General features: G+C 42.4%; 8 protein-coding genes and 1 long non-coding RNA gene across 11 annotated transcripts; 2 read left to right on the top strand and 7 right to left on the bottom strand.

Annotated features, from left to right (window-relative positions):
* Nucleotides 1-425: 425 nt before the first annotated feature.
* LOC122321708 (uncharacterized) lies at nt 426-961 on the bottom strand. Its single transcript, XM_070276973.1, has 2 exons — nt 669-961; nt 426-632 (listed from the first exon to the last, which is right to left on the bottom strand). The coding sequence occupies exons 1-2, from the start codon at nt 876-878 to the stop codon at nt 426-428; spliced, it is 417 nt and encodes a 138-aa protein (XP_070133074.1). The 5' UTR covers nt 879-961.
* Nucleotides 962-2,796: 1,835 nt separating this feature from the next.
* LOC138925806 (uncharacterized) lies at nt 2,797-3,431 on the bottom strand. 2 transcript variants are annotated; one of them, XM_070277253.1, is made up of 2 exons: nt 3,149-3,431; nt 2,797-3,079 (listed from the first exon to the last, which is right to left on the bottom strand). In XM_070277253.1, exons 1-2 carry the CDS (start codon nt 3,354-3,356, stop codon nt 2,868-2,870), a joined length of 420 nt encoding a protein of 139 aa, XP_070133354.1. In that variant the 5' UTR covers nt 3,357-3,431; the 3' UTR covers nt 2,797-2,867. The 2 variants fall into 2 exon arrangements, with proteins under 2 accessions (XP_070133354.1, XP_070133353.1); XM_070277252.1 differs by having other exon boundaries at nt 2,797-3,418.
* Nucleotides 3,432-5,038: 1,607 nt separating this feature from the next.
* LOC108126630 (holotricin-3) lies at nt 5,039-5,467 on the bottom strand. The gene has a single exon (XM_017243282.3). The coding sequence runs from the start codon at nt 5,465-5,467 to the stop codon at nt 5,039-5,041; it is 429 nt and encodes a 142-aa protein (XP_017098771.2).
* A 2,577-nt stretch (nt 5,468-8,044) lies between these two features.
* Nucleotides 8,045-8,992, top strand: LOC138925900 (uncharacterized). Its single transcript, XR_011442131.1, has 3 exons — nt 8,045-8,150; nt 8,244-8,760; nt 8,835-8,992. It is a non-coding gene; the product is annotated as an uncharacterized lncRNA (long non-coding RNA).
* Nucleotides 8,993-9,049: 57 nt separating this feature from the next.
* On the bottom strand, nt 9,050-10,202 carry LOC108126672 (uncharacterized). The gene has a single exon (XM_017243331.3). It carries the CDS (start codon nt 10,187-10,189, stop codon nt 9,134-9,136), a length of 1,056 nt encoding a protein of 351 aa, XP_017098820.2. The 5' UTR covers nt 10,190-10,202; the 3' UTR covers nt 9,050-9,133.
* A 1,060-nt stretch (nt 10,203-11,262) lies between these two features.
* Nucleotides 11,263-13,920, bottom strand: LOC108127009 (mucin-21). Its single transcript, XM_017243819.2, has one exon. It carries the CDS (start codon nt 13,918-13,920, stop codon nt 11,398-11,400), a length of 2,523 nt encoding a protein of 840 aa, XP_017099308.2. The 3' UTR covers nt 11,263-11,397.
* Nucleotides 13,921-14,854: 934 nt separating this feature from the next.
* On the bottom strand, nt 14,855-17,339 carry Lip1 (Lipase 1). 2 transcript variants are annotated; one of them, XM_017243314.3, is made up of 5 exons: nt 16,944-17,339; nt 16,564-16,741; nt 16,146-16,501; nt 15,940-16,077; nt 14,855-15,882 (listed from the first exon to the last, which is right to left on the bottom strand). In XM_017243314.3, the coding sequence occupies exons 1-5, from the start codon at nt 17,145-17,147 to the stop codon at nt 15,430-15,432; spliced, it is 1,329 nt and encodes a 442-aa protein (XP_017098803.2). In that variant the 5' UTR covers nt 17,148-17,339; the 3' UTR covers nt 14,855-15,429. The 2 variants fall into 2 exon arrangements, with proteins under 2 accessions (XP_017098803.2, XP_017098804.2); XM_017243315.3 differs by lacking the exon at nt 14,855-15,882 and having other exon boundaries at nt 15,951-16,075; nt 16,944-17,333.
* A 671-nt stretch (nt 17,340-18,010) lies between these two features.
* Nucleotides 18,011-21,445, bottom strand: Lip2 (Lipase 2; the record flags this gene model as incomplete). Its single annotated transcript, XM_043212595.2, has 5 exons — nt 18,011-18,555; nt 18,623-18,751; nt 20,634-20,783; nt 20,839-21,104; nt 21,232-21,445. Coding segments are annotated over 5 exons (1,170 nt in total), but the record flags the coding sequence as incomplete, so codon positions are not given.
* On the top strand, nt 19,250-20,569 carry LOC108127015 (aminomethyltransferase, mitochondrial). The gene is made up of 2 exons (XM_017243828.3): nt 19,250-19,734; nt 19,797-20,569. The coding sequence occupies exons 1-2, from the start codon at nt 19,276-19,278 to the stop codon at nt 20,553-20,555; spliced, it is 1,218 nt and encodes a 405-aa protein (XP_017099317.2). The 5' UTR covers nt 19,250-19,275; the 3' UTR covers nt 20,556-20,569.
* Nucleotides 21,446-24,085: the final 2,640 nt, after the last annotated feature.

The raw sequence follows: 24,085 nt of genomic DNA, 5'->3' as shown, positions 1-24,085 counted from the left end.
TGTTAAAATCTTTAAATTTATTTAACTTCTATGTATACTATGTATTTAACTATGTATACATGTTTTATTTTAATTTCAATATTGCATTTCAATGTTCTTTCAAAAACTCAAAGCCTTTAAATATGCCGAAAATGTGACGAATTGGTCAAACTTGGCTCACTGATAGGCGCTTTGGAACTTCTTGTTCTTTTTCTTCTTTCATTTGAAAGAAATTGCATTTCATTTTAGACAACGGTAGATGGTTTTATAAAAAAAAAAAATTTTTCGTACTTATTTTTTATTATTCCATATTAATATTTGGCAAATATTTGGTGGAAATAGTTTGCCACTTTTAAAGATTTAAGGAAATACTCGCTAACGTTTTTTATGTTTTTATTTTCTTTAAATATTAAAAAACTATTTTTTAATAAAAATTCGTACTGTCCTTATTTATTTGCCAAATGCATTTGCAGTGGCACTTGCGGTGGCTTCAGCATTACCACCTCCACGGCTATTAGCGTTGGCGTCAGCGTTAGCATTTGCATTACCACCACCAAATCCGTTGCCTTCGGCGTTGGCGACAGCGTTGGCATTAGCGTTGGAATTGCCTCCGAATCCACCGGGACCTCCAGGGCCTTCAAATCCACCTTGACCTCCGAATCCACCTTGACCTCCGAATCCACCTTGACCTCGGAATCCACCTTCTCCATTTCCTCCGAATCCTCCTGGACCTCCAGGGCCTTCGAATCCACCTGGACCTCTGTTAAATCCTCCTTCAAATCCTGGCTCTCCTCCAAATCCTGGACCTCCTCCAAATCCTGGACCTCCTCCAAATCCTGGACGACCGAATCCACCTTGTCCTTCGGATTGGGCGTTGGCATTAGCGTTGGCATTGGCATTGCCTCCGCCAAACTGTGGCGCGGCGGTGGCCACAGCCAAGATCACGGCGAGAACTACGAAGACCCTCATGATTGTTCGGAGTAACTGAACTAACTTAACTATAAACGCTGCAGGGCCCGACTTTTATATATTAGGCAGACGGCTGGCAGACGCCAAAAAATATGGGCAGTCAAAAAAAAAATTAGCATACGAACAATAGTCATTGCCGATAAAAAAAACCTCTGATCTCGGGGAACTGGGCAAAGCCAGATGTGGCTAGAGAGAGACACACATACATAGGTAAATGTATCTATGTGTCTTAAAAATAAATACACGCAAAGATATAGAAGTAGACAAAGATAAAAATCGACACAGACAGACGAATAATGAAATGCAATGGCTCAGAGGAAAGTTTGCAAATGCCTTTAGACCAACACGAGCCGAATTCGTGGTGGTTTCCTAAGGAACCGGTTTCCTGCTATCAATTTTTAAGTGATTCTTAATATTTTTGTTTATATTTCATTAAACCATTACTGTTTTTTTTTTATTATTTTGGCTCCGTCATCTAGACGGGAAACGATGCTATGCCAGTTAATTATCATAGCTTTTGCCTAGATACTGCAAATACAAACATATATGATACATATGTACAAATACATACATATATAATATAATACAAAGTATGTATGTATGTACATTTATAAATGTTTGCGGTTTATAGTAAGTTTTTGATTCTTAAAATTTTTTTTAAATTAAAACTTTTATCATTCCGCTCCGAATTTTATAATATATCACAATTTAAAATGATTAGAATATTGAGAAACTTAAATTCAAATTATATATTTATGTAATATTAAAGGTTTTAATTATAATTGCATTATATTATATTACATTATAAAAACAATTATAATAATATTCTAGTTATTTTTTTAATAAAATTTTATACCCTCCAAAAATTGAGATAATTTATTTTTAAAACATTTCTTGTGGCAATTTTTTTTCAGTAGATTTGTTAAAATATTCAATACGATTTTGAAATGAGTTACATCTGGTTTATGTTAACACATTTTATAGCGCTTCCTTCTACGACTATCAATTCCAATTTATTCCATTCTATCAAAAAATATGTTTTCATATGCTCGTTTTTCTAATTTAGCGCCACACAAGCCCCCATAAAATTTACATAACTTTTAGGTATTGGAAGAAGTTTGTTTTGGATTAAAACTATAATATATCCAAAATGCAAATTAATTGAGCTTGCGGGTTATCGAATTAGAAATTTTAATTTAAACGGTGGACGTGCAAAGGGTCTGGTAAAATAAAGCAAAGAGCGTGATCCAATTTCAAAGACATTAATTTTTAAACAATAATGTCATATTCTTACTATTGGTAGCGATACACTTGGTACTCGTAAGGTCTCTATCATAAAGAAGAAGCAGTTCATGACCCCAGAAAGTGTATATGTACAGCTTCGCTCAAAACTATACGGACTTTTACCCAATATATAAAAAAAGCAATGTGTTGATCGACTCATGATTAGGATCTTCAACCACGGCTAAGAAACAAGTCATGCTCTTTTTAAACATTTTTTTATATATGGCAGTTCATTTTTTGTCAAAATTGTCCATATTCACGACTATCCATTATAATGTGGTCATTGTATAAAAATCAAATCCAAAAAAAAATCAATATTTAAAATTAGTTACAGCATAAGAGTTTATAGTTAGCTAAAATATATATTTTAAATGCAATGTGGGGCTTGGGGTAGTTCTCCAACGTACTTATGTCAACTTTATTCCCTGCCGGTTATATGTAAAAAACTTTTTGAAACAAAATCAATACAAAGATCCACACATGGAATTACACAGAATCATTGCAAACGCTTGGTGCCACAAAAAAACCCGACTTTCCCCACTCTGGAAAATGAATTAGAACCAATTTATAATTATTATTTATTTTATTATTATTCACAGTCATTTCTTATCTATGTATAGCCAATGGAAGATGCCTTAACCACGGCCGAAACCACCGCCGCCTGCAGCCGCAGATGCGGAAGAGGAAGCGGAAGCCGAGCCACCGCCCCCGCGTCCTCCACCACCGGCTGAGGCTGAGGACGAGGATGTAGCAGAGGCAGAGCCACCACCACCTCCGCCCCCGAAACCGGGACGTCCTCCGAATCCTGGACCACCAAATCCTGGGCCGCCTCCGAATCCTGGACCACCTCCGAATCCTGGACCGCCTCCGAATCCTGGTCGTCCACCAAATCCGCCACCTCCAAATCCAGGACCACCACCGAATCCGCCTCCTCCGAATCCAGGGCGACCACCGAATCCACCTCCTCCGAATCCTGGACCGCCTCCAAATCCTGGACGACCTCCGAATCCGCCACCCTGGGCATTAGCATTGGCATTGGCATTAGCATTGGCATTGCCACCACCAAACTGTGGCAGGGCGGATGCCACCGCCACCAGAACGGAGACCGCGATAAATAATTTCATGTTGAGATGTTGCCGCTTCGCTTGTGATCCACGAACTTGTCCGCTGCACCGCCTGGGATCGCCTTTTATTTAGTTCCGGACCGAAGAGGGAACGTTACTCGGCTATGGCGGTGATCCACCCGGCAGTGTACCGGGAACTCGAAGATCGGACAGAAAACAGCAACAAATAGAAAACAAACCGAACGAAATGACAAATATATTTATCGCTCGGCTCATTAGCAGGTTTGGGGCGTGCGGCTATCGAGCTCTACTCTACAAAGTGCCGGCTTTTCGGATCCCCCGCTGCAACCGGTTAATCTCAAGTCTCTCAAGATAATCCCAAGCACCCCAGACGCGCCCCCTTCTACCAGACTTTGAACCATAAACGCGTCTTTTAATTTATTTTGTCTTCAGTGATGTCAGAGATTAACTATTTTTGGTTTCCTAAAGTAAACATAATTAAGACTATAATTTGATAGAGATTGGGTTCTTAAATTTTCAAATAAAACAGATATATGGAAAATAAAAACCATATATTTACAAGCCCAATCTCGCCAAATTATTTTAATCAAAATGAATTCAATTACAATAAATGGAAAAATGTATCATGTTGGGAGATTTACAAGCTAAAGTTTATTATATAAATAATGTTTAATGAAGTTTATAATAATGCTTATTTTACAAAATAGAACTAGTTCCCGTTTTCGCATCTCCAAATAAAATACGATTCCATTTCTCCATTGTTTTTTTTTCGAAACAGATGACTGATTTTAGTGTCCGGATTAATTTATGCTAAAATCGTTTTTGCTTCAACTAAACTGCTTTATCATTTAAATTTGATTTCTTTCTTTTTTTGTATTTTTTTTGCAATTTGCAACTTTTAATATGTTTGTTTGTTTAGGATTTCCATAAGTGCCGAATAAATTGATGAAACTGGTATTTGGTAAAAATCAAGAGCTTAATTATTCTAATTAATACAATTAACAAGAAACGAGTAAAAACGATATCGTGAAAATTAGATATTTAAATTTATTTTTTTGATTTGAAGCTAAAAGACACTTAAGAAAAAGAAAGGATACCAATAGTAAGTGGACTCGACCAAGGGGAATCCCTATTGCATATAAAAATGTGTGTCATTGTGATCTTAACAATTCATGCTAAAGGGAATTTGTGAGTCACATAGCTCAAAGCCTCTCACCGTATAAAATTTGTTAACGATATCAAACCTATGTGCAACTATTTTTATTCATTCTCTCGACTTATATGCATATATTAACGGCAATTTTATGCATATGATTCCCAATCGAAAACTGACGGCATGGATGATGCAGAATTAGAAATAGTGAAATAGTTGAAATACAAATAGACGAAAACAAGCAGTACTCATACCAGGTGTACTGGATTATTGAATGCAGTATTATTGAAGAAAATACGCTGTAAATATTTCTAGCACAAATATAGTTTGACATTGCAAAATTTTTAATCAAAAACTACTCTTTAGTATTTTAATAACGAAGGACTAGACTATTGTTCTTATGATTGTTTATTACAATTATTTATGCTTATGCTTAATTATTTATGCTCTTTCAAATTTATTCTACTTATTCAAAAACAACCATTTTTTAAGTTTTCAAAACATTTTTATTCAGACTTCTTCATAACTTTTAATAACTTAACTTAAACTAAATATATATTTACGACTTCTAGCCGTAGAATCCGCCTCCACCGCCGCTAGCTGAGGCCGATGCAGAAGCTGAAGCAGAAGCTGCTCCGCCACCACCTCCTGCAGCAGCAGCACTGGCGGATGAGGCTGCCGATGCAGCACCACCGCCACCACCACCACCACGATGTCCGTGATGACGTCTTCCGCCGCCTCCAAAACCGCCATAGGGTCCGCCGCCGAAGCCTCCGCCATAGGGTCCGCCGCCGAAGCCACCGCCATAGGGTCCACCTCCATAACCACCATATGGACCGCCACCAAAGCCTCCACCGAAACCAGGTCCTCCAAATCCGGGTCCTCCAAATCCTGGTCTTCCAAATCCAGGACCTCCAAATCCTGGGCCTCCAAATCCAAACTGCGGCATGGCCGACACGGCAGCCATCAGAAGGGCAAGCACAATCAAGGTCTTCATGTTAGACTTTTTCTGGGACGTTTGTTTAATGTCTGATCTCTGATTAGTGTGGACTGGAACTGACAGCCTCTCGGAGGAGCCGCTTAAGTATTTATACCGCGTGCATTGTCCGAAAAATAACCAACACACTCCAGAGCGTCAAAATCAAAACGATATGAGACGATGTGGCTGTGATAAATGATTTTGGTTTTTGAGGCGGTCACCTACCGGTTTTTGTTTTTATTTTAAACCATTTACGTCTAAATTCAATTACACGGGCTAACAAATTATTTAGTTTTCTATATTTTTATGACATTTTTCTAATGCGAAAGTCCTATAAACTAAAAGGAATAATTTAAAATAATTACTAATTAATAACACTTAAATTTATATGCGTCACAAATCATAATTTACACATTGGTTGATCAGTGTATTTAAAGCAAAGGTGGTTTTGTTTGCCGGGTGAATCCCAACACACACTTCGTTTTGAAAACGTATAATTATCGACCCACGCCCAACTGGTGACCCAGGTGCGAGTGGCTCTATGTTTGCAATAGAAGCCGGCTATCTTGTTTACATACCCATTCGATTTTTGGCTCTTCCTGATCTGCGTAGTTCCCCACCAATATCAAGAGTACTCCATGCTGTTTAAGATTTTTTCTAATGCCGATCATCTGACAAGTTCATCTTGAAGAGTTTATTCCCCTTTATCTGGTTTTTGTTTAACCGAAAGCGGTTTCGATGGCGTTGTTTTCAAAAGCACGAAACTTGGGTGGAGTGGGGCAGTTGAAATTGGTGATATCACACCAGATCACTTTCGCGATCATTCTGAACAAACGATTCAGTCCGACGCAGATTGTGTTTGGCTACGATCGCGGCAGTCGTCTTTAACTGACCCATAAAGCTTATAAAGTGAAAGACTTTACTTAAAAAAACAACAAGCACGTGAAGTATCTCAAAGTAAAATCATACACCGTAGATTAGTTCCATTTAATGTCAGGTATCAGATATCAGTTTCAGTAAAACAAATAAGCTTGACACGATCATAGATATATTTACAACTGGCAATAGCAGTATAGTGAAATCTCTCATTCATGACTATTTGCTGTTTAGTATCTACAAGCAAAGTAAAATGTTTACACCAATCATTAGCAAACAAAAAACCACACAGATTAATGATACATCATACAATTGCAAATCGCAAAAACCCCATATCTCAAGATCTCGTAGAGATCTGAGAGTTTTGACGGTCCATAACAATAAAATCTCTCATGCGCAGAGAACGAGATTTTAGAGATTCGTTGACTGCCAATTGTTAATTAACAACAACACGGGCGCAAAAATAATTTCTATATAGAATATAAACAAAATATGGGATAACCGGTTTCGGTGTCGTCATACCAATCTTTGAACTCCCTATTCTGGACCAAATCGGAGGCATGTGAGTGACGATTAGCGACTCATATCCGAAGGGGTTTTCCGATTCGCGTTTGTGAAAAGCCAATTAGCAAATAGGTCGGTGATTTTTGTTAAACAAAATTGACCAGGGGAAGTCCTTTAATGGTCAATTTAAATAACCCTCTCGAATTAAAAAAAAATCCGCATTTATTTGACATCTAAACTTATGCAAAATATTCGTAACATAATCGCCTAATGAAACCGGTCGGGCCCCTGGAATATTCATTTATTTTTTTTTTTTTACCAAATATTGATGAGGCTTTTTTGTGGGCATTTATATAAGTCTGAACTATTTGTCATTAGATAATTTTTCTTGGAATGATATTGTGAACATTATTTGATAAATTATCATAAAATGGCGCAGTATCGAAAGGGATCCACCAATTAGGTAGTTTTTTTGGCTTTCTGAATAACTGCCCAAGCTTCGATGGGCATTTCTATAAATAAATAACGAGAGTACTTTAATAATGAACTCCAATTGCAAATATTTGTTTATTAAAATCAATCAATTTGAAATAATTTGAGCTTGGCCGAAATGAATATTATCACATTTGCCAGCGGGCAGGCACATGACCAAAGCCTCGTCCATGACAACATAAAATAATATTAAAATGCCAACTAATGAACGTCATGTTAATTATGTAAACACGCACACACATTTCCACACGCAAACCCAAACACAATCCTTGCGCTGTAATATTTCCCATTTTAGCCGGTCTCTCATTGTTATTGCCATATTTCCATAGTTTTTCCACTCGACGTCGCCGATTCGCAAATTGAATTACCCGCGCCGGCAGTGCAAACGTTTCAATTATGCGGCCGCCGGGCTAATGAACAAAGCGAGCTGACCAGAAAACCATTTGGCGACCAGCCATGATATCAATACGAATACGTGATATGCAATCTGAATTATTTAATTTTAATTAAAATGCTGGCTCTCATGGAGCAGCGCCAAAATGTATTGCCTACTCTCGGGCTCGGCTTATACAATTGGCAGGGTCAGGCCTTTCAGAGATATTGCCTGCTTTGAGGCTCTACCTGTGATGAGATAAGGGCTTCAGAAAGGTTAAATATTCCAAAACATTGATAAACATTTCACATTTATTTTATTGCCTAACATAAATTGCAGCAAACAAAGAGCTCTCCGGCAATATTGTCAGATCGACAAAGGCAAAGGAAAAGGCAACACCAGAGGCAGCAACTGTTGCAGTGGCAGTCAGAGATATCCTTTTGGCTCTTTTCTAGAGTAAGAGTTTAAACTACTTTAAAAAAAGATAACATTTTCATATAATTTTTCTACTTTCTTACGTTCTTACTATAATTCAAAAAAATATTTAAGTATCATAACATTAATATAGATATTAAGTTTAAATATATTACTGCCCACCACTGGTGGCAACTAGCGACAGAGACTCTGTGGCAAACCGCCAACAGACTGCGACCCCACTTCCGCCTTTATGTTGCAAAACTGCACCACAGGGGTTCATCGTCCTTGTGCAAATTGGTCTCGGAGTTTATGGCCGTGGTCCAGACTCCAGATGCAGCCGGCTCCTTTGGCAATAAAACTGCACTTTCTGGCTAAGGCAAAGGAGCTTGCTTAAGATTTCAATTTGTTGCCATTGTGCGCAACAATTTGCAATAGTAAAACTTTACTTAATGATAAATGTTTGTGGGGGACACATAAAATTCAAGAAGAGCCGTAGAGTCTGCCTTGGCCATTTAAAAGATTTATATGACCATGAGTGGCATCAATGTCTTCGGTTTGGGGCTAATACCATCCGTGGGTCTCGTTCCCCGTTCTAATAGGCCATTAATTTTGATGAAAACTTTGCATGCCAGATTTTCCAGGAGCCAAAGTAAGTAAAGTTTTTCACCGCGAAATCCTCACGGTCGACAGCTGCTTTAATCGAAAATGTGTTTAATATTTCAGATGTTTCGCGACTTTTGGCTTGGGCTACTTATTAACAAGTCGTCAAGGAAACTTTTAATGCAACTAGCTCGAGATGATTTATAAGAGGTTTTCATGCTTAAGCCTCCTTCGGATTGGCTCCAAATACTGAGCAGAGTTTCCTGAAAACTTGGGGCTCTAGAATATATAAATAATAAATAACCAAAACTTTTAAAAACGCATAGATCTCTTTCACAGTTTAGTTTTTTCAGAACTTGTTTATTGAATTCGTTTGTAATACTTTGAATCTATTGAGGAATGGTTGAGTATCGGTAACAAGTCTAGCCATGGTATCCACCTCCGGAACCCGCGGACGCACTGGCCGTTGCAGATGCACTCGAGTGGGCGCCACCTCCATAACCGCCGCCTCCGCCACCAGGACCACCTCCATAGCCGCCACCGCCTCCAGGACCGCCTCCATAGCCGCCTCCGCCTCCAAGACTGCCTCCATAGCCGCCTCCTCCAAAGCCGCCACCTCCTCCATGACCTCCTCCAAAGCCCCCGCCAGGACCGCCTCCAAAGCCGCCGCCTCCGTGGCCTTTATGTTTACCACCTCCGCTTAAGCCGCCACCAAAGTGTCCACCTCCACCAGGTCCTCCGTGTCCACCGCCGATTCCACCACCAGGTCCGAATCCGCCTCCGATGCCACCTCCTGGTCCGAATCCACCACCGATTCCATTTCCTCCGGAGTGTCCACCTCCCGGTCCAAATCCACCACCGCCGATTCCACCTCCTCCAGAGTAGCCACCTCCGGGCTTACCGGATCCATGACCACCTCCGATAGCCCCGGCAGATGACGATGCTGAGCTTCCACCGCCTCCAAAGCCGCCTCCTGGACCTCCACCGATTCCGCCTCCAGGGGAATGTCCTCCTCCAATGGAACCTCCACCGAAGGGACCTCCTCCAATGCTTCCTCCTCCAACTAGTCCTCCTCCACCGGAGTGTCCGCCTCCTCCTCCGGAAATAACTCCTCCACCGGAGTGTCCGCCTCCTCCACCTGAGTGGCCACCGCCTCCAAAGGGACCTCCTATCGATCCTCCGCCTAGACCTCCTCCAAGTCCACCACCAGAGGCTCCTGCACTCGATGAAGCACCGGCACCATCTCCACCGAAGCCGCTATCAAGGCCGCCGCCAAAACCGCCGGCGCCACCTCCAAGGCCTCCAGATCCATGGCCTCCTGATCCTCCAATTGCTCCGCCGGATGCAGAAGCGGAGGACGATGCGTGTCCTCCTGCTCCACCACCTCCTCCTCCACCTCCATAACCGCCTCCACCACCTCCATAACCGCCGGCGGAGGCCATCGCCACACAAACACTAAACACTACGAAGAGTCGCATCGGAACCTTTGCCGTTAGATCACTAACTGGGTTCCCTAGAGGGAGCTCGGCTTTTATAAGAGTCCGCCGTGCAAAATCTCGTAAATAACACAAACAAAAAGTTCTCGCGAAAAAAATCGCACATATTGCGAAAAAAATAACAGAACCTAGTCACGTTTCAATTGATGGGATCCTAGGGTCATTCCAGGCAAAAACAAAGAAAGCACTAAGCTTCAGATACTTTTTTTAAGATTAATCTGTATCTTAAAAATTTTAAAAAGATATATTAATAAATGCTAATTATTAATGTCTATCATATATGTTTAAATTAAAGCGTTTTTATTGTCATTTTGTTTATCTTAAATTATTGCACCATCTTAATTTTGTTGTATTGTGTAAATAGCTCCCGTAGAGAACAATAACGAGTTTCATTAGTTCTAAAATATTATTTATTGTGTACAGGAAAGTACATTCTACCCTAAAAATAATGTAATGCTTTCGAACAATATCCAAACCGCGGGAGATGAATTATCATGATCGATGATCTTAGCTGTTGGATTTCTTAGATTTTTTTCTTGAAGTCCAAACCACAAAAGTTAATTGATCTTCTCCAAAAAAAACCATGTAGTTGGTCCAAAAGTGGAAAAAAATAGAACCTCAATAGAGCATCTACTGCTCGTTAGAAAAAAAAAACCTATATTATTCACTGAATCTTATGTAAACAATTTTAATAATCATTTGCGTTGGAAAATACTGCATTGACTCTTGACTCGGCCGAGATTAGATTTAGATTTCGATTCAAATGATATTCGAAGGCGTTCCTTGGTTGCGCCATTGACCCAAGGGTCTACGTCACTCTACCTTCATAGATTAAAATACAATCGAAATTAAAAGGTAATGAATTATATAAAATTACTCATATGTCTGGAACGAACAATTAAAAAGTGCCTGTTGTATTTTTTTTCCATATAGAAAACTTAAATGCTTTAACTTTTAATTTCCAACACCATTGGAAATGTTTTCGCTTTAAATATGAATTTATTTACGCTACCACATTGTAGTTAATAGGTTTTATAAACATTAAACAAGCTATATTTTAATTTTATATTTTTATTGACTGGATTCTAACAGAGAAATAAGAATCTTAAAAGTGGTTTTAGAAATCAAGTTACAAAACTAATGAATACTAATAAAGTTTTAAGTTAATTTCAGTAATCAGAGATCTAAAACTATCCCAGGAAAAGACCTGCTCTGCGGTTGATGGATCCCCCAATATGGGCACCACCGAGTCCGATTCCAGCGCTTCCAGAGTGGCCACCTAAATTGCCGCCAAGGCTGAGTCCGTTGCTACCCAGACTAACGCTTCCCTTATGATATCCCTGAGTGCCTTGGGAGTTACCTCCAAGGGAAATAGATCCTCCATTGGACCCTAGGGATGCACTTCCCGATCCAACAGGCGACAATGGCGACAAAGCAGACGCTCCTGCTCCCAGAACTCCGTTGGCGACCCCGTGAGCAACACCATGGGCGACATTATGAGCGGCTTGATGGGCTCCGATCACAGTAGCTGCGGATCCTGATCCGAGAGAAGCTGCACTGGAACCCTGGTTTCCAGAGGCTCCAATACTCAAGTGACCGGTAGATGATCCGGTAGAACCGATACTCAAGTGGCCAGATGAAGATCCCAATGATGCCGAACCCGAGCCAGAAGATCCCTTGGAGCTTCCAGCAGATCCAATATTCAGAGATGCCGAACCTGAAGAGCCCTTTGATGTTCCTGCTCCCAGGACTCCATTGGCGACTCCGTGAGCAACACCATGGGCGACATCATGAGCGGCTTGATGGGCACCGATAACAGTAGCCGCGGATCCTAATCCAAGAGAAGCTGCAGTAGAACCCTGGTTTTTCGAAGAGCCAGTATGTCCAATGCTCAAATGTCCAGATCCAGAACTGACATGTCCCGAGTTTACTTTAGAGGATTGAGCTTGCAGAGCGCCGGAAGAAGAGCCAGTCGAACCAATAGTTAAGTGTCCCGCACTTGATCCCTGATTAGCGGAGCTGCCAGTGCCAATGGTAGCACTACCGGACGTGGTTTTCATGGTACTGGAAGACTGAATGGTCGAGTGTCCGGAGCTGACCTTATAGGACTCGGATTTGTGATAGCTAGACGAAGTGTGCGTTGAGCCAGATTCACTTGCTCCGACAGCATGATGTCCTGCAGATCCCTTGATTTCCGTAGAATGGGTGTTCACATTACCTGCAGTGATCTTAGCACCTGAGGAGCCCGATGTGGCTTCGATTTTGGCGTGGCCAGCACTGGTTTTGGAGGAGTCCGATCCAGTATTTCCAGAGGCTCCGATGCTCACATGACCAGCTCCAATCGAGGCTGATCCTGAGTGGGCGGCTCCATGTCCGGCGCTAATCTTTGCAGTCTCAGCGGCAGTTGTTCCAGAGGCTCCAATACTCACGTGTCCAGCTCCAATAGAGGCAGAGCCTGAATGTCCAGCCCCCAGGGTAGCAGAACCCGAGTGGGAAGTGCCAGAGGCAGCTTGGTGGAGATTAGCAGCTCCAGTGGAAGCCACATTGGCGGTTTCCTTGACAGCCTGAGCTCCAAGGGAAGTTGTGGCAGCTCCGGCCTGATGTATGGCATTGGCACCAGCTCCTGCTACTCCGAGTACGCCGTTAGCAGCTTGATGAGCCGTTGCTCCAGCCGCTCCTGAGTTGTGAGTTCCACTAACCGTAAGTCCAGCGTTTGTTCCAGAGGTTTTGATGTTCAGATGACCAGTTCCAGTCGAAGCAGATCCAGAACCAGAAGTACCTGAGGCAGCTTGGTGGAGGTTAGATGCTCCGGTGGAGGCCACATTTGCGGTTTCTTTCACCGCCTGAGCTGCGAGGGAAGCAGTGGCAGATCCTGCCTGGTGTACAGCATTGGCCCCAGCTCCTGCCACTCCCAGGATTCCGTTTGCAGCTTGATGCGCTGCAGATGCACCATTATGTGATCCACTAACAGACAGTCCCGCATTGGATCCTGTGGCTTTAATGTTCAAGTTGCCAGCTCCAATGGAGGCAGATCCCGAGTGTCCTGATCCCAAGGAAGCAGAACCAGAGTGGGAAGTACCAGAGGCAGCTTGGTGGAGATTAGCAGCTCCAGTGGAAGCCACATTGGCGGTTTCCTTGACAGCCTGAGCTCCAAGGGAAGCTGTGGCAACTCCGGCCTGATGTATGGCATTGGCACCAGCTCCTGCAACTCCGAGTAGTCCATTAGCAGCTTGATGAGCCGCCGATCCAGCAGCTCCTGAATTGTGAGATCCACTAATAGTAAGTCCAGATCCTGTTCCGGATGTTTTGACGTTCAAATTCCCAGCTCCAATCGAAGCAGAACCAGAGTGGGATGTACCAGAGGCAGCTTGGTGGAGATTAGCTGCTCCAGTGGATGCCACATTGGCGGTCTCCTTGACAGCCTGAGCCCCAAGGGAAGCTGTTGCAGCTCCTGCTTGATGTAAAGCGTTGGCACCAGCGCCCGCCACTCCCAGGAGTCCGTTTGCGGCTTGATGGGCTGCGGATCCAGCATTTTGATTGCCACCGATTCCAAACAATCCTCCTCCACCACCGTTGTAGCTGCCGCTGAGACCCAAGCCCGGAAGACTGGCCTGGGCAGAAGATCCTCCGCCTCCCAGTCCAAATCCGAATCCTGCGGATGTCTGCGACACACAGCAGGCAGCCAGAAGTACAAGCAATCCCGTGGGAACCATTTTCAAAAATTCACTGACGACTTTCCGCGAAATGATGAGCTTTTATAGAGACGACCTACGCCTAACAGCAAAGCCGTTAGAACGGTTACAGTAAAGCTTAGTTAAATGAAACTAGATGCCAAATATTTATTCAGTAGTGAGAAGTATTTAACTCAAACTCTAACACAAGAGTTCTTTATTTCAGCACAAACTTTAGTAACTTTTAAATTATCTGAAATCTTAATTTTTTTAAATAAATAAGCTCTATGTGTAAAAAATACTCTCAGACTCAGAAAAACTATAGAAACTTTTTCGAAAAAAAAAATGAAAATAGTTTGATTAAAGAAGTTTGACTGTATTTATTAAACATTTATTGGTGACGATTATATTGCTAATTAATTCACGAAAAAGAAGCATGACAACCTCAAAAACATTTATCAACATTTATTTTGTAGGTAGACGAGTTAGGGGATTCACCCGAGACCGAAAATACAGCACGTGCTGGCTACAAACTATTGGGGCCATTCTTTCAACTCTATTTTAAAAATATAGAAGATGTGGGTATTATTTATTTAAAACTCAGAAGAAACATAAATATATTGTTTCATTAAGATGGATAAGAGATAATTTAAAATGATATATAGATAATTCAAAGAATACTTTGAGAATTTTAATTATTAAAAAAAAGGGGTTCTTCATATTTGTTATTATTAAGCTGCCTTTCATTTATTATTGTAAGTGTATTTTGAAAACACACTAAAACGCGTTGATTTTCTGTAGATATTTTTAGTAATTAATTTGCCTAATCATAGCTCGATAAAATTAGCATCGTTAGTTATGACGACATTGGCCCTTTACGTAAATCGTAGAAGTGAAAAATTAATATCTTGCCTATCAATTCTTCACAAATAAACAAATTTTTGATTACCTTGAATAAAGTATATTAGGGGGCTCATATTTTAAAGGTGTCTCGACAGCTAAAGACTTCTTCAAAACGTATCTCAGAAGTTTTATCGATCGAGGTGTTGTGCCATTTTTGTTTCGCTGGCTTATACACAGTTTTTCACTTAGAACGTCGTGGTAGTGTTGCTGGGAAAGCGGAAAAACGGAAAAGCAGCTGAGCAGAGCTTAGCTTCCCAGAAATGCAAATGCCGGAGGCGCAACCAAGTCGACCCCGGGGGCACAATGGTGTTGGGGCAACATCTTAGCCTCGGTGTCAGCTGCTCGGGAAAATGGAAAATTGTACTCTCAGGAAATCTGCTTACAAATGCATGTATCTCCACTGTCTGGCTGATGTTGTTTTTGTTGATGTTGCTGTTGCACTTGCTGCGAAATCTGTTACAGCTTTGTGGGGCGAAAGAAACAGTCGACTTCCGCTTCCGGTGGAAGAGCTGCCACTGCCACTACCCAAGCATACTTTAAAATGCCAAATGTTATGCAATACTCTCATCTTTTCCATATTTAAAGCTAAGTACACCATAAACTAAATAAATAAATAAATAAATATTGAATTCGGAGGGGAACTCTCTATCACGGATTGGATAAGAGACGTCTCCGTATGGCCCTTCTAGCTCTGGATGAAGTGCCTTCCTCCTGTGTATCGTCTGGTACCTTTCCTAGCACCTGCAGCATCCTTCGGTAGAGCATCTTCCGCACATCGGTGGCCCACAGAAAGTCCATGTGGTTGAACTCCTTCTGGGGCACCAGATACCTGCCCGTCACGTTGCCCAGGTCGTCGCACATGGCCTCCACGTCGTGCGGATGACACAGCAGGTCATTCGTGGAGTAGTACACGAATGTGGGCACTGTCACCATACTCAGATTGTACCGAGGTGGCAGGTGCTCCCTGTACAATTGCATATTTTTATTCGAGCTATAGCTGTACGGAGCGAATCGTCCAGTTTTGATGATCTGGATAAAGTGCTTCACCTGCTTGGAGGCCACTCCCGCCGGATAGTGACCCAGGATAACGGGAAACATTTTCTGCAACGAATTGAAAATTGTTATTTTTATTCTAAGATATTATTTGCAGAACTTTACCCTGTTAAACTCATTCCAGTTGCGACCCACTATCCCAAAGACAGCCTCAATACACAAACGCTCCGTCTCCTCGGTCATTCGGCAGAGAAATCGGAACTCTCCATTAAACATTTCCCGTATGGAACTGCCCACAAGGCTCTAAAAGATATTTTAAGGTGTTGTGAATCCTCTCAACCGTTTACATTAACTTTTATCCCCGTACTTACGTTAAAGTACAGATTAATGGCCCGAATGTAGGGATGGTCCTCTGTCTCCTTGGCGTAAACGGCTGGGGCCATGGCCTGCATGGAGATGACCTTCTCGTTGTAGGCTGGCCGCATGGAGCACATCACGAAAAAGGATGTGCAGCCCTGGGAATGTCCGGCGTACTGCAGCTTCTGGTATCCCGTGACCTTCAGGACGTGATCTATCATAGCCGGCAGGTCGTACATCCCGATCTCGTGCCAACTAAAGTCCCAAAACTTGGACTCGTCCGGGTCAAGGGTGGTGTGATTCCTGGAGTACCGATTACCCCGCGCATTGCCCAGCCAAACGTCGTAGTTGTGGTCGGCCAGCAAATAGGCTGCAAAGTGCGGTCGCCTGGTAATCACTTGGCCATTTATCACGAGGAGGAAGAAGACTCACCCAGGCTCACATTGGGACCCATCACCACAAATCCCGCCGAGCTGTCCACGAGTCCGTGCTGGAGAAGAAACGGCTGGGCGCCCTGCTTCCGGATGCGGTGCATGGTGAGAATGTAACCGTCCTCGGTGGTCACGTGATGAACCTCAGCCTCGTAGCCATATTTGGCAATTAATTTGTCCTGTTGGGAAAAGTGTGATGACATACAAGGCACTCAACAAAATAATACTACAATTGCAACGCTTGAAATACCACTTTAAAAATTAAATTATATTACAATAAACTATTTTTTTTTTAAATATTTAAAACCACTTTTAATTGATTTAGTTATTAGCTTGTGTCTTGATCTTTTTGTTTCTCAGTGCACTCATTAATCTTCTTACCACTGTCAGCGTGGAGTCCTGTTTGATGTTCTTTCGCTGCAGTCGCTCCTCCAGGGTCTCGTCCTCGACACTCTCCTCCTCTTCCTCCTCCTCCTCGTCCTCCTCTTCGTCCTCCTCGCCGCCAATCAACTGCCCCTGTATCCTGCCCACGAACACACACAATCCCAGCAGAAGAATCAGGTGGATTCTCAGATTTTGGCGCATCTTAATATTGCCGCTCCAAAAAGTTTGTGTCGAAAGTGAAACTTACGGATGCGGATGGAAAGATTTCTTTCCTCTTTTCTGAATCTCTTTAAAAATTCAACCGCAACTCACCGCGACGCGAACTCAACTAAAGACCAATTCGAAAACTGTCAACGGCCGAGTTGCCGGCCCGGCTAACAACAAATACTTCTGCAGGGGCCCTGCAACTAAAAAACAAAAAAAAAAAAAAAGAATGCCGAAATTCGAAAAAACTTTCGATCAGACAACAATATTGCGTACTGTGACGTGTTACCTGGTTTTGTTTACCTTTTGATTGCGTTTTACATTTTCGGCGAGTTAATTAAATATGGCCAGAAACGAGAGGAGAGGCAGGGGGGGAAAGGTAATCATTTTTTGGACGCGTAGGGCGTAGTAATTGGAAGCGATATCAAGTGCATCAACTACAGTAAAGCTTGGATAGGGTAGAAATTGCTTTAAATAAATTTTCAAAAAAGACATCAAAAGTATAAAGCTTTCTTACGATTCTGTTTTAAAATATATATTTTATTCGTCAAAGAATTCTAAACGAAAGTTGTTTTTTAAAAATACAAATAATTCAATTAAATTGAATAAAATATCAATCGTTCTCCTCTTTCTTTTTTGGCAACAACAACTAATTGGCTATAGAAATTACTCAATAACCCCAATACCTTGCTGGCCAAAACCAGCACAATGGCCAATGGCAACAAATACGTTTTTTTGTTCGCCGTCCAAAGAAAGTAAAAGTGTCGACCAGTTGTGGCGACTGACTCTTTGAATTATACATTTGTATGAATATTTTTTTTATGATTTAGCTACCGCGTTACATAATTGCCATTTTGGCCGGCTACCAAGGCAAATAAACCATTTCGCTGGTCAATTATTATTTTTTATCGTCAGCAGGGTTTTTTTTTTTTATTTTTTTGTAGACTCCCCAACGAACGTCTTTGATGTTAAGTAGCACCTTTTTTTATGACGGTCATTCGATTACGTACGGCAATCGGCCCTCGAGAAACTGCTCCAGATGCCCAATTAATTTGTCGGTTACCAATGTTTTGACATCGGCCGAGATAAGGAAGTCCAGGTGATTGAACTTGGCCGATTCGATTCTTCTAACACTCTTTACCGATTTCAACATTTTGGCATATATGGCATGCACCCCACTCGGCGTGGCAATAGCATCCGTCTCTCCAAAATATAATATTATTGGTACACTGATCTGGCTAACATTATAGCCCAAAGCCTCTACCCCATGATATATTTGCATATTTTCTACTGGTCCATAGTCGTAGGCAATAAAGTCACCAGATTTCCATATCTGCTGGAGGTGTTTTATCTCTCGGGCGGAGCCGCCTTGCAGCAAATACTCATAGTTGAAAGGTTCCAGTAGCTAAGGGCATAAAAATGTTAATTTTGTGTATTAACTAGGTTAGTTCTTTTGACTTTGATTTAGAAACCTTTTTGTTGTTCTTGGCACTGCCTATAAATTGTTTGGCGTAATATTCGCACACATCCGATTTGCTTTGGCATATTTTTCGCAGGTAGCCAGGTGGAAAAATCTCAAAGCTATTGACCTTTTGGCGTTTCTGAAATTTTTAAATAAATTATTATAATTAGGCAGACTTTTAAACTAGATTCTACCTTTCTTATTCAATGATAGAGCTAAACTCTCATCTTTTTTTCTTTTACTCAACTTTGCAAGCTTTTTCTAATCATCTTTATATTTTTGTTAAATATTGCATTGTATTTTTCCATAAAAATGGAATCCACTCAGCTGATTGCTTTCACGTCCCCCAGACTTGAAATCCACGAGAATATTTATAAAATCACCCCGGGGGGTTATCACCGAGTATCTCTTGACTAAGTAAACTCTACAGTGAATCTCTCAATATTTTACTATCTCCGCTCGGATGTCAGAAAGTGTCAGGGCGTTATCAATTACACTAAGAAAAAATAAATTTTATTGTATAAAATTTTAAAGAAATATACCTAACCTTTGTATAAGATAAGGTTCTTTTTCTTGTTAAACTATTCTCAAACAATTTCTCTTAGTGCAGCTTCTGTACCGCCACATAAATGTGATTTCCTCTATGTTTTTAGTCCCGTCGCGATGTTCAGACTTAGCAATCGAGTGTCCGCCGCCCTCAGCGGACTGCGCCACGCCTCCGCTTCCGCCGGCGAAGGTCAACGCACCGCCCTCTACGACTTCCACGTGCAAAAAGGCGGCAAAATCGTCAACTTTGGAGGCTATGCCCTGCCGGTGCAGTACTCCGACCAGAGCATCATCGCCTCCCACCTTTACACCCGCCAGGTTGGCTCTGTCTTCGATGTATCCCACATGCTGCAGACCCGAGTCTTTGGCAAGGATGCGGCTGCTTGCTTGGAGTCCGTCTGCACTGCGGACATCCTGGGCACAGTGAATGGTAGTGGAACCCTTACGGTCTTTACCAACGACCAGGGCGGCATTCTTGATGACCTCATTGTGAACAAAGTCAGCGAAAAGGAGCTCTACGTGGTATCTAATGCTGCGATGAAGGAGCAGGACATTGGCATAATGAGCGAGGCTGTGGTGAGTTGAAGGAGGATTCTTATTGTAGGCCCAGAAGTTCACAAGGCCTTGTTCTTTTCTAGAAAAAATTCAAATCGCAAGGCAAGGATGTAAGTATTGAGTTCCTCACGCCCTCGGATCAATCCCTACTGGCAGTGCAGGGTCCCCAGGTTGCCAAAGAACTGGCGAAACTTCTGGACAAGAATGTGAATCTGGACCAGGTCTACTTTATGCAATCGTTTGTCACCACACTGGCTGGTATCCCCGACGTAAGGATTACAAGATGTGGCTACACCGGCGAGGATGGCGTGGAGATCTCCGTTAAGTCCAACCAAGTTAAAAACCTAACAGAGGCCCTTCTGGAAAGCGGCAGCTTGAAGCTGGCTGGCCTAGGTGCGAGGGACTCTCTCCGCCTGGAGGCAGGACTATGCCTTTACGGCAGCGACATCGACGCAAAGACCACACCAGTGGAGGCGGCTCTCGCCTGGTTGGTGGCGAAGAGACGTCGCAGCGCCCAGGACTTTCCAGGATCCGAAACGATTCTCGGCCAGCTTAAGAACGGTGTTAGCCGTCGCCGAGTGGGTCTCCAGATGTTGGGGCAAAAACCGCCTCCCGCCAGAGCTGGTGTGGCCATTTTTAGCCAGGGACAGCAGGTAGGACAGGTGACCAGTGGCTGCCCGAGTCCCAGTGCTGGAAAAAACATAGCCATGGGTTATGTTGCGGAGAACCTTAAAGCCCCTGGCACCAAGGTGGAGCTAAAGATTCGGGAAAAAGTCTACGAAGCCGAGGTTGCAAAAATGCCCTTTGTAAAAGCCAACTACTACAACAAACCTAAGAAATAAATCTCAGAATAAATTTAACCTTACTCCTAGTAATTGAAAACATTAGAAATTTAATTGGTAAGAAGTAATTAGAATTACCTTGACAAACTTCATGAGGTGGCGGACATGGGTGGAATCGAATTGCACCTGGCGGTGGAGTCTAGCCAAGGGTGCCATTGCCTGGATCAGTTTGATGCGCTGATTGAAACGAGGATGCATCGAGCAGAGGACCAAAAACGCATTGAAGGCCTAGGGGCAATATTTAGAGCTTTTCATGACCCGCAACCTGCCACCCCACTCTCACCTGCGAGTGTCCAATTAGCAGTACTTGTCCCGGCGGTTTCTCCCTCCCCTCCTCGTCCAGTTGACCATCCGATTCACTCTCCTCACCAGTGACCTCCGCCATGTGGTCAATTATGGCCGGCAAATCGTAGGCTCCGTGTTCGTGGAAGCTGAAGCGCCAAAACTCAGCCATAACGTCGGTGAGTTCCACGTGCCGGCGTCCAAAGGGCGCCGTTCCTCGCAGGTTAGCCAGCCACACATCGTAGCCGCGCTGGTGGAGCTGAAATGCTGACCAAAGAAGCTACATTCAGAGAAAGTACTCGTCATACAACTAGCTCATCAAATCAGAGCCCATCAGGTCCATGAATTCCATAATTTGCAGTGTACTCCGATGGCTAAATGTTCATTCGCTTACCTAAACTCCTATCTGGCCCGAGGATAACCCATTCCAGCGAGGAGCCCAATAGGCCATGGACCAGGAGCACGGAATGAGCTCCCTTTTGGGGCAGACGTTGCACCTGCAGCTGATATCCATCTTCGGTTGTTACATTGTGGAGTTCGTGGGTTATGTTTAGTGACTCCAACCAATCTAGCTGAAAATAGTGGTAAAAAAAATATGAAAAAATACATTTTTTAATAATTAATTATTTGTAAATTCCATCACCTACCGTATTCCATTTATAGCGCGACTCGGCTAAAACGACATCACTGCTTTTGGCCAGTAGCACGACATTGATGGCTGCAATCCAGCCTAGCCCTCTCATTTTGGCCACTCAACTAAGCCGGAAGGCACGGGTGCTTGGCCAGACATGAGTGCACTAATTGCCCAGTTCCACAGATAATCTTTCCACTTCAGTAGCTAAACGAAAAAATCGAATTTATGTCCAGAAATTAGCTTAAATTGCTCACTTGTTTTTTCTGAAAGCATATATAAGGTAATTCCTTAAAATTAAAGTCTAATATTAGAGAAAGAAATGTGGAATACTCATATTAAACCCTCGATGTAACTCCATGTGTTTTTTGCACATTCCCCTACAAATGCCAGTCACTGCAATTCGCAATTAAATAAAGCTTAACGAAAAGCTTAAATAAAATAGATTAAATTACAGCAGCAAACAGGCATCCGCACACACGAAAGGACCCGCGAAGCGAAATCCGTATGGAAACTCTCACAATTAATTGCACTCCCCTGTTCTTATCATTCCGTAATATTCATACTCAGAAATAGAGGAAAAAGTCCCGGGGAATAAATGGAAATGTGAAAATCAACAGCAACTGAGACAGACGGACTCTCTCTGCAATCCAGTTGCAATTGCAATTCAGGAGCTGGAGCGTACCACCTGCCACCCCGACCTTACAGATTTTATTTACTTATTGCAGGGAAGATAACAATTGACTCCCCAGTTGGTTGAAGAGGAGCAGAAAAAATCCCGACGAACTTTATTAAAATTATTCACAAAAAAGCAAAGAAAGGCAAAGCGAGCCAGAAGCAAACGCCAAATTAAATGGAATACAAAAACGTTAAAATAAAAAAAAAATACAAACAGAAATAACCACAAGGCGAAAGGACCTACAGCAAGGACCTATATGGTATGAGGTAAGGGATGGTGCTATAACTGCGACTGGCAACAAAGGACACGCAATGCCCAGTGGTCCTGGCATCTGTGTGCAGTCAACAGGATGCAAAAGTGCAGTCGATTAACGGAAGCGGCAAAAGGGTGCGAGATCCTTTTTTTCCTCCTGCCCACCAGCCATTTAAATCTGCCTACGGGGGGCGTGTCGCGTACCCGATTACATACATATACATATATGAATTTTTATTAAATTTAATAAAGCTGCAATTATGCAATTTACTGTTGTTGCATTTGTCACGCCCACACGTCGTACTGGCCATGGTCAGAGTGAAAGCCATAGAGTTGGAAATTAATTTGGCTGCGGTTACAACGGCCATTCGCTCGAAATAAAAAAATAATGGGACCGAATACTGCAGACTTTAAGAGAGTGAGCTGGGTAGACTTATTTGCAAATGATACACCCAAGCGTAAAGGGTTTCTCCAATTGAAAGTTTATTTTTTATTAAGAAGAGAAGCTTAAAGCCTTAAAGCCAGAAGGGATCTGTCTGTCTGTCTCTGAATGGTGGAGAATCGATCCAGACATCGTTTAAGGTGCTCCGCTTGAGAATCGGATAAGAATTGGGGAAGATATAGCCACATAACCGTAGCTCCTATAGGGGGAAACACCATTTTCAGGGGATCCATCAGGAAAAATGGGCAAAAAATCTAAAAAATATTTTGTCTCAAGATTTTGATGCAAAATGGCGGAGAATCGATCCAGAAATAGTTTAAGGTACTCCGCTTGAGAATCGGTTAAGAATTAGGGAAGATATAGCCATCGCTATGGGCCCTAAAGGGGAAAATCCCATATTCAGGAGATTCAGGAGATCAGGAAAAATGAACAAAAAATATAAGAAATATTTTGTCTCAGGATTTTGATGCAGAGTGGCGGAAAATCGATCCAGAAATCGTTTAAGGTACCCCGCTTGAGAATCGGATAAGAATTGGGGAAGATATAGCCATCACCGTGGCTCCTATAGGGGGAAACACCATTTTCAGGGGATCCATCAGGAAAAATGGGCAAAAAATCTAAAAAATATTTTGTCTCAGGATTTTGATGCAAAATGGCGGAGAATCGATCCAGAAATCGTTTAAGGTACCCCGCTTGAGAATCAGATAAGAATTGGGGAAGATATAGCCATCACCGTGGCTCCTATAGGGGGAACACCATTTTCAGGGGATCCATCAGGAAAAATGGAAAAAAAATCTAAAAAATATTTTGTCTCAGGATTTTGATGGAGAATGGTGGAAAATCGATCCACAAATCGTTTAAGGTACTCCGCTTGAGAATCGGATAAGAATTAGGGAAGATATAGCCATTGCTGTGGGCCCTAAAGGGAAAAAAAAACTTAGGATTCGCCCGAAGTTAGCTTTCAATTCTTGTTTTTTATTATTTTAGGCAACTTATTCCGCGTAACTACACCTTCTAAATGCGTGTGCATTTAAAAGCCATCATCGTTTGGAATTCCCAGCCATAAAACCAGAGAGAAATTACATGTATTTATCTGGTCTAATGATACTTTTTACGCCTCGTAAAACATGAGCCATAAACCTGGCGAATCGAGCCAACTGAATTTAACACTTTCATAGCAAAGGTGAATGGGAGCTTCAACAATGGGCCCAAAGGCAACAATACCGCCAACAAATTCCCATGGT

The sequence above is a fragment of the Drosophila bipectinata genome, chromosome 2L, assembly GCF_030179905.1.
Source record: "Drosophila bipectinata strain 14024-0381.07 chromosome 2L, DbipHiC1v2, whole genome shotgun sequence".
NCBI classification, from domain to species: domain Eukaryota; kingdom Metazoa; phylum Arthropoda; class Insecta; order Diptera; family Drosophilidae; genus Drosophila; species Drosophila bipectinata.
The sequence above is the reverse complement of the archived record's forward strand: the minus strand, read 5'-3'. Positions and strand labels throughout refer to the sequence as shown.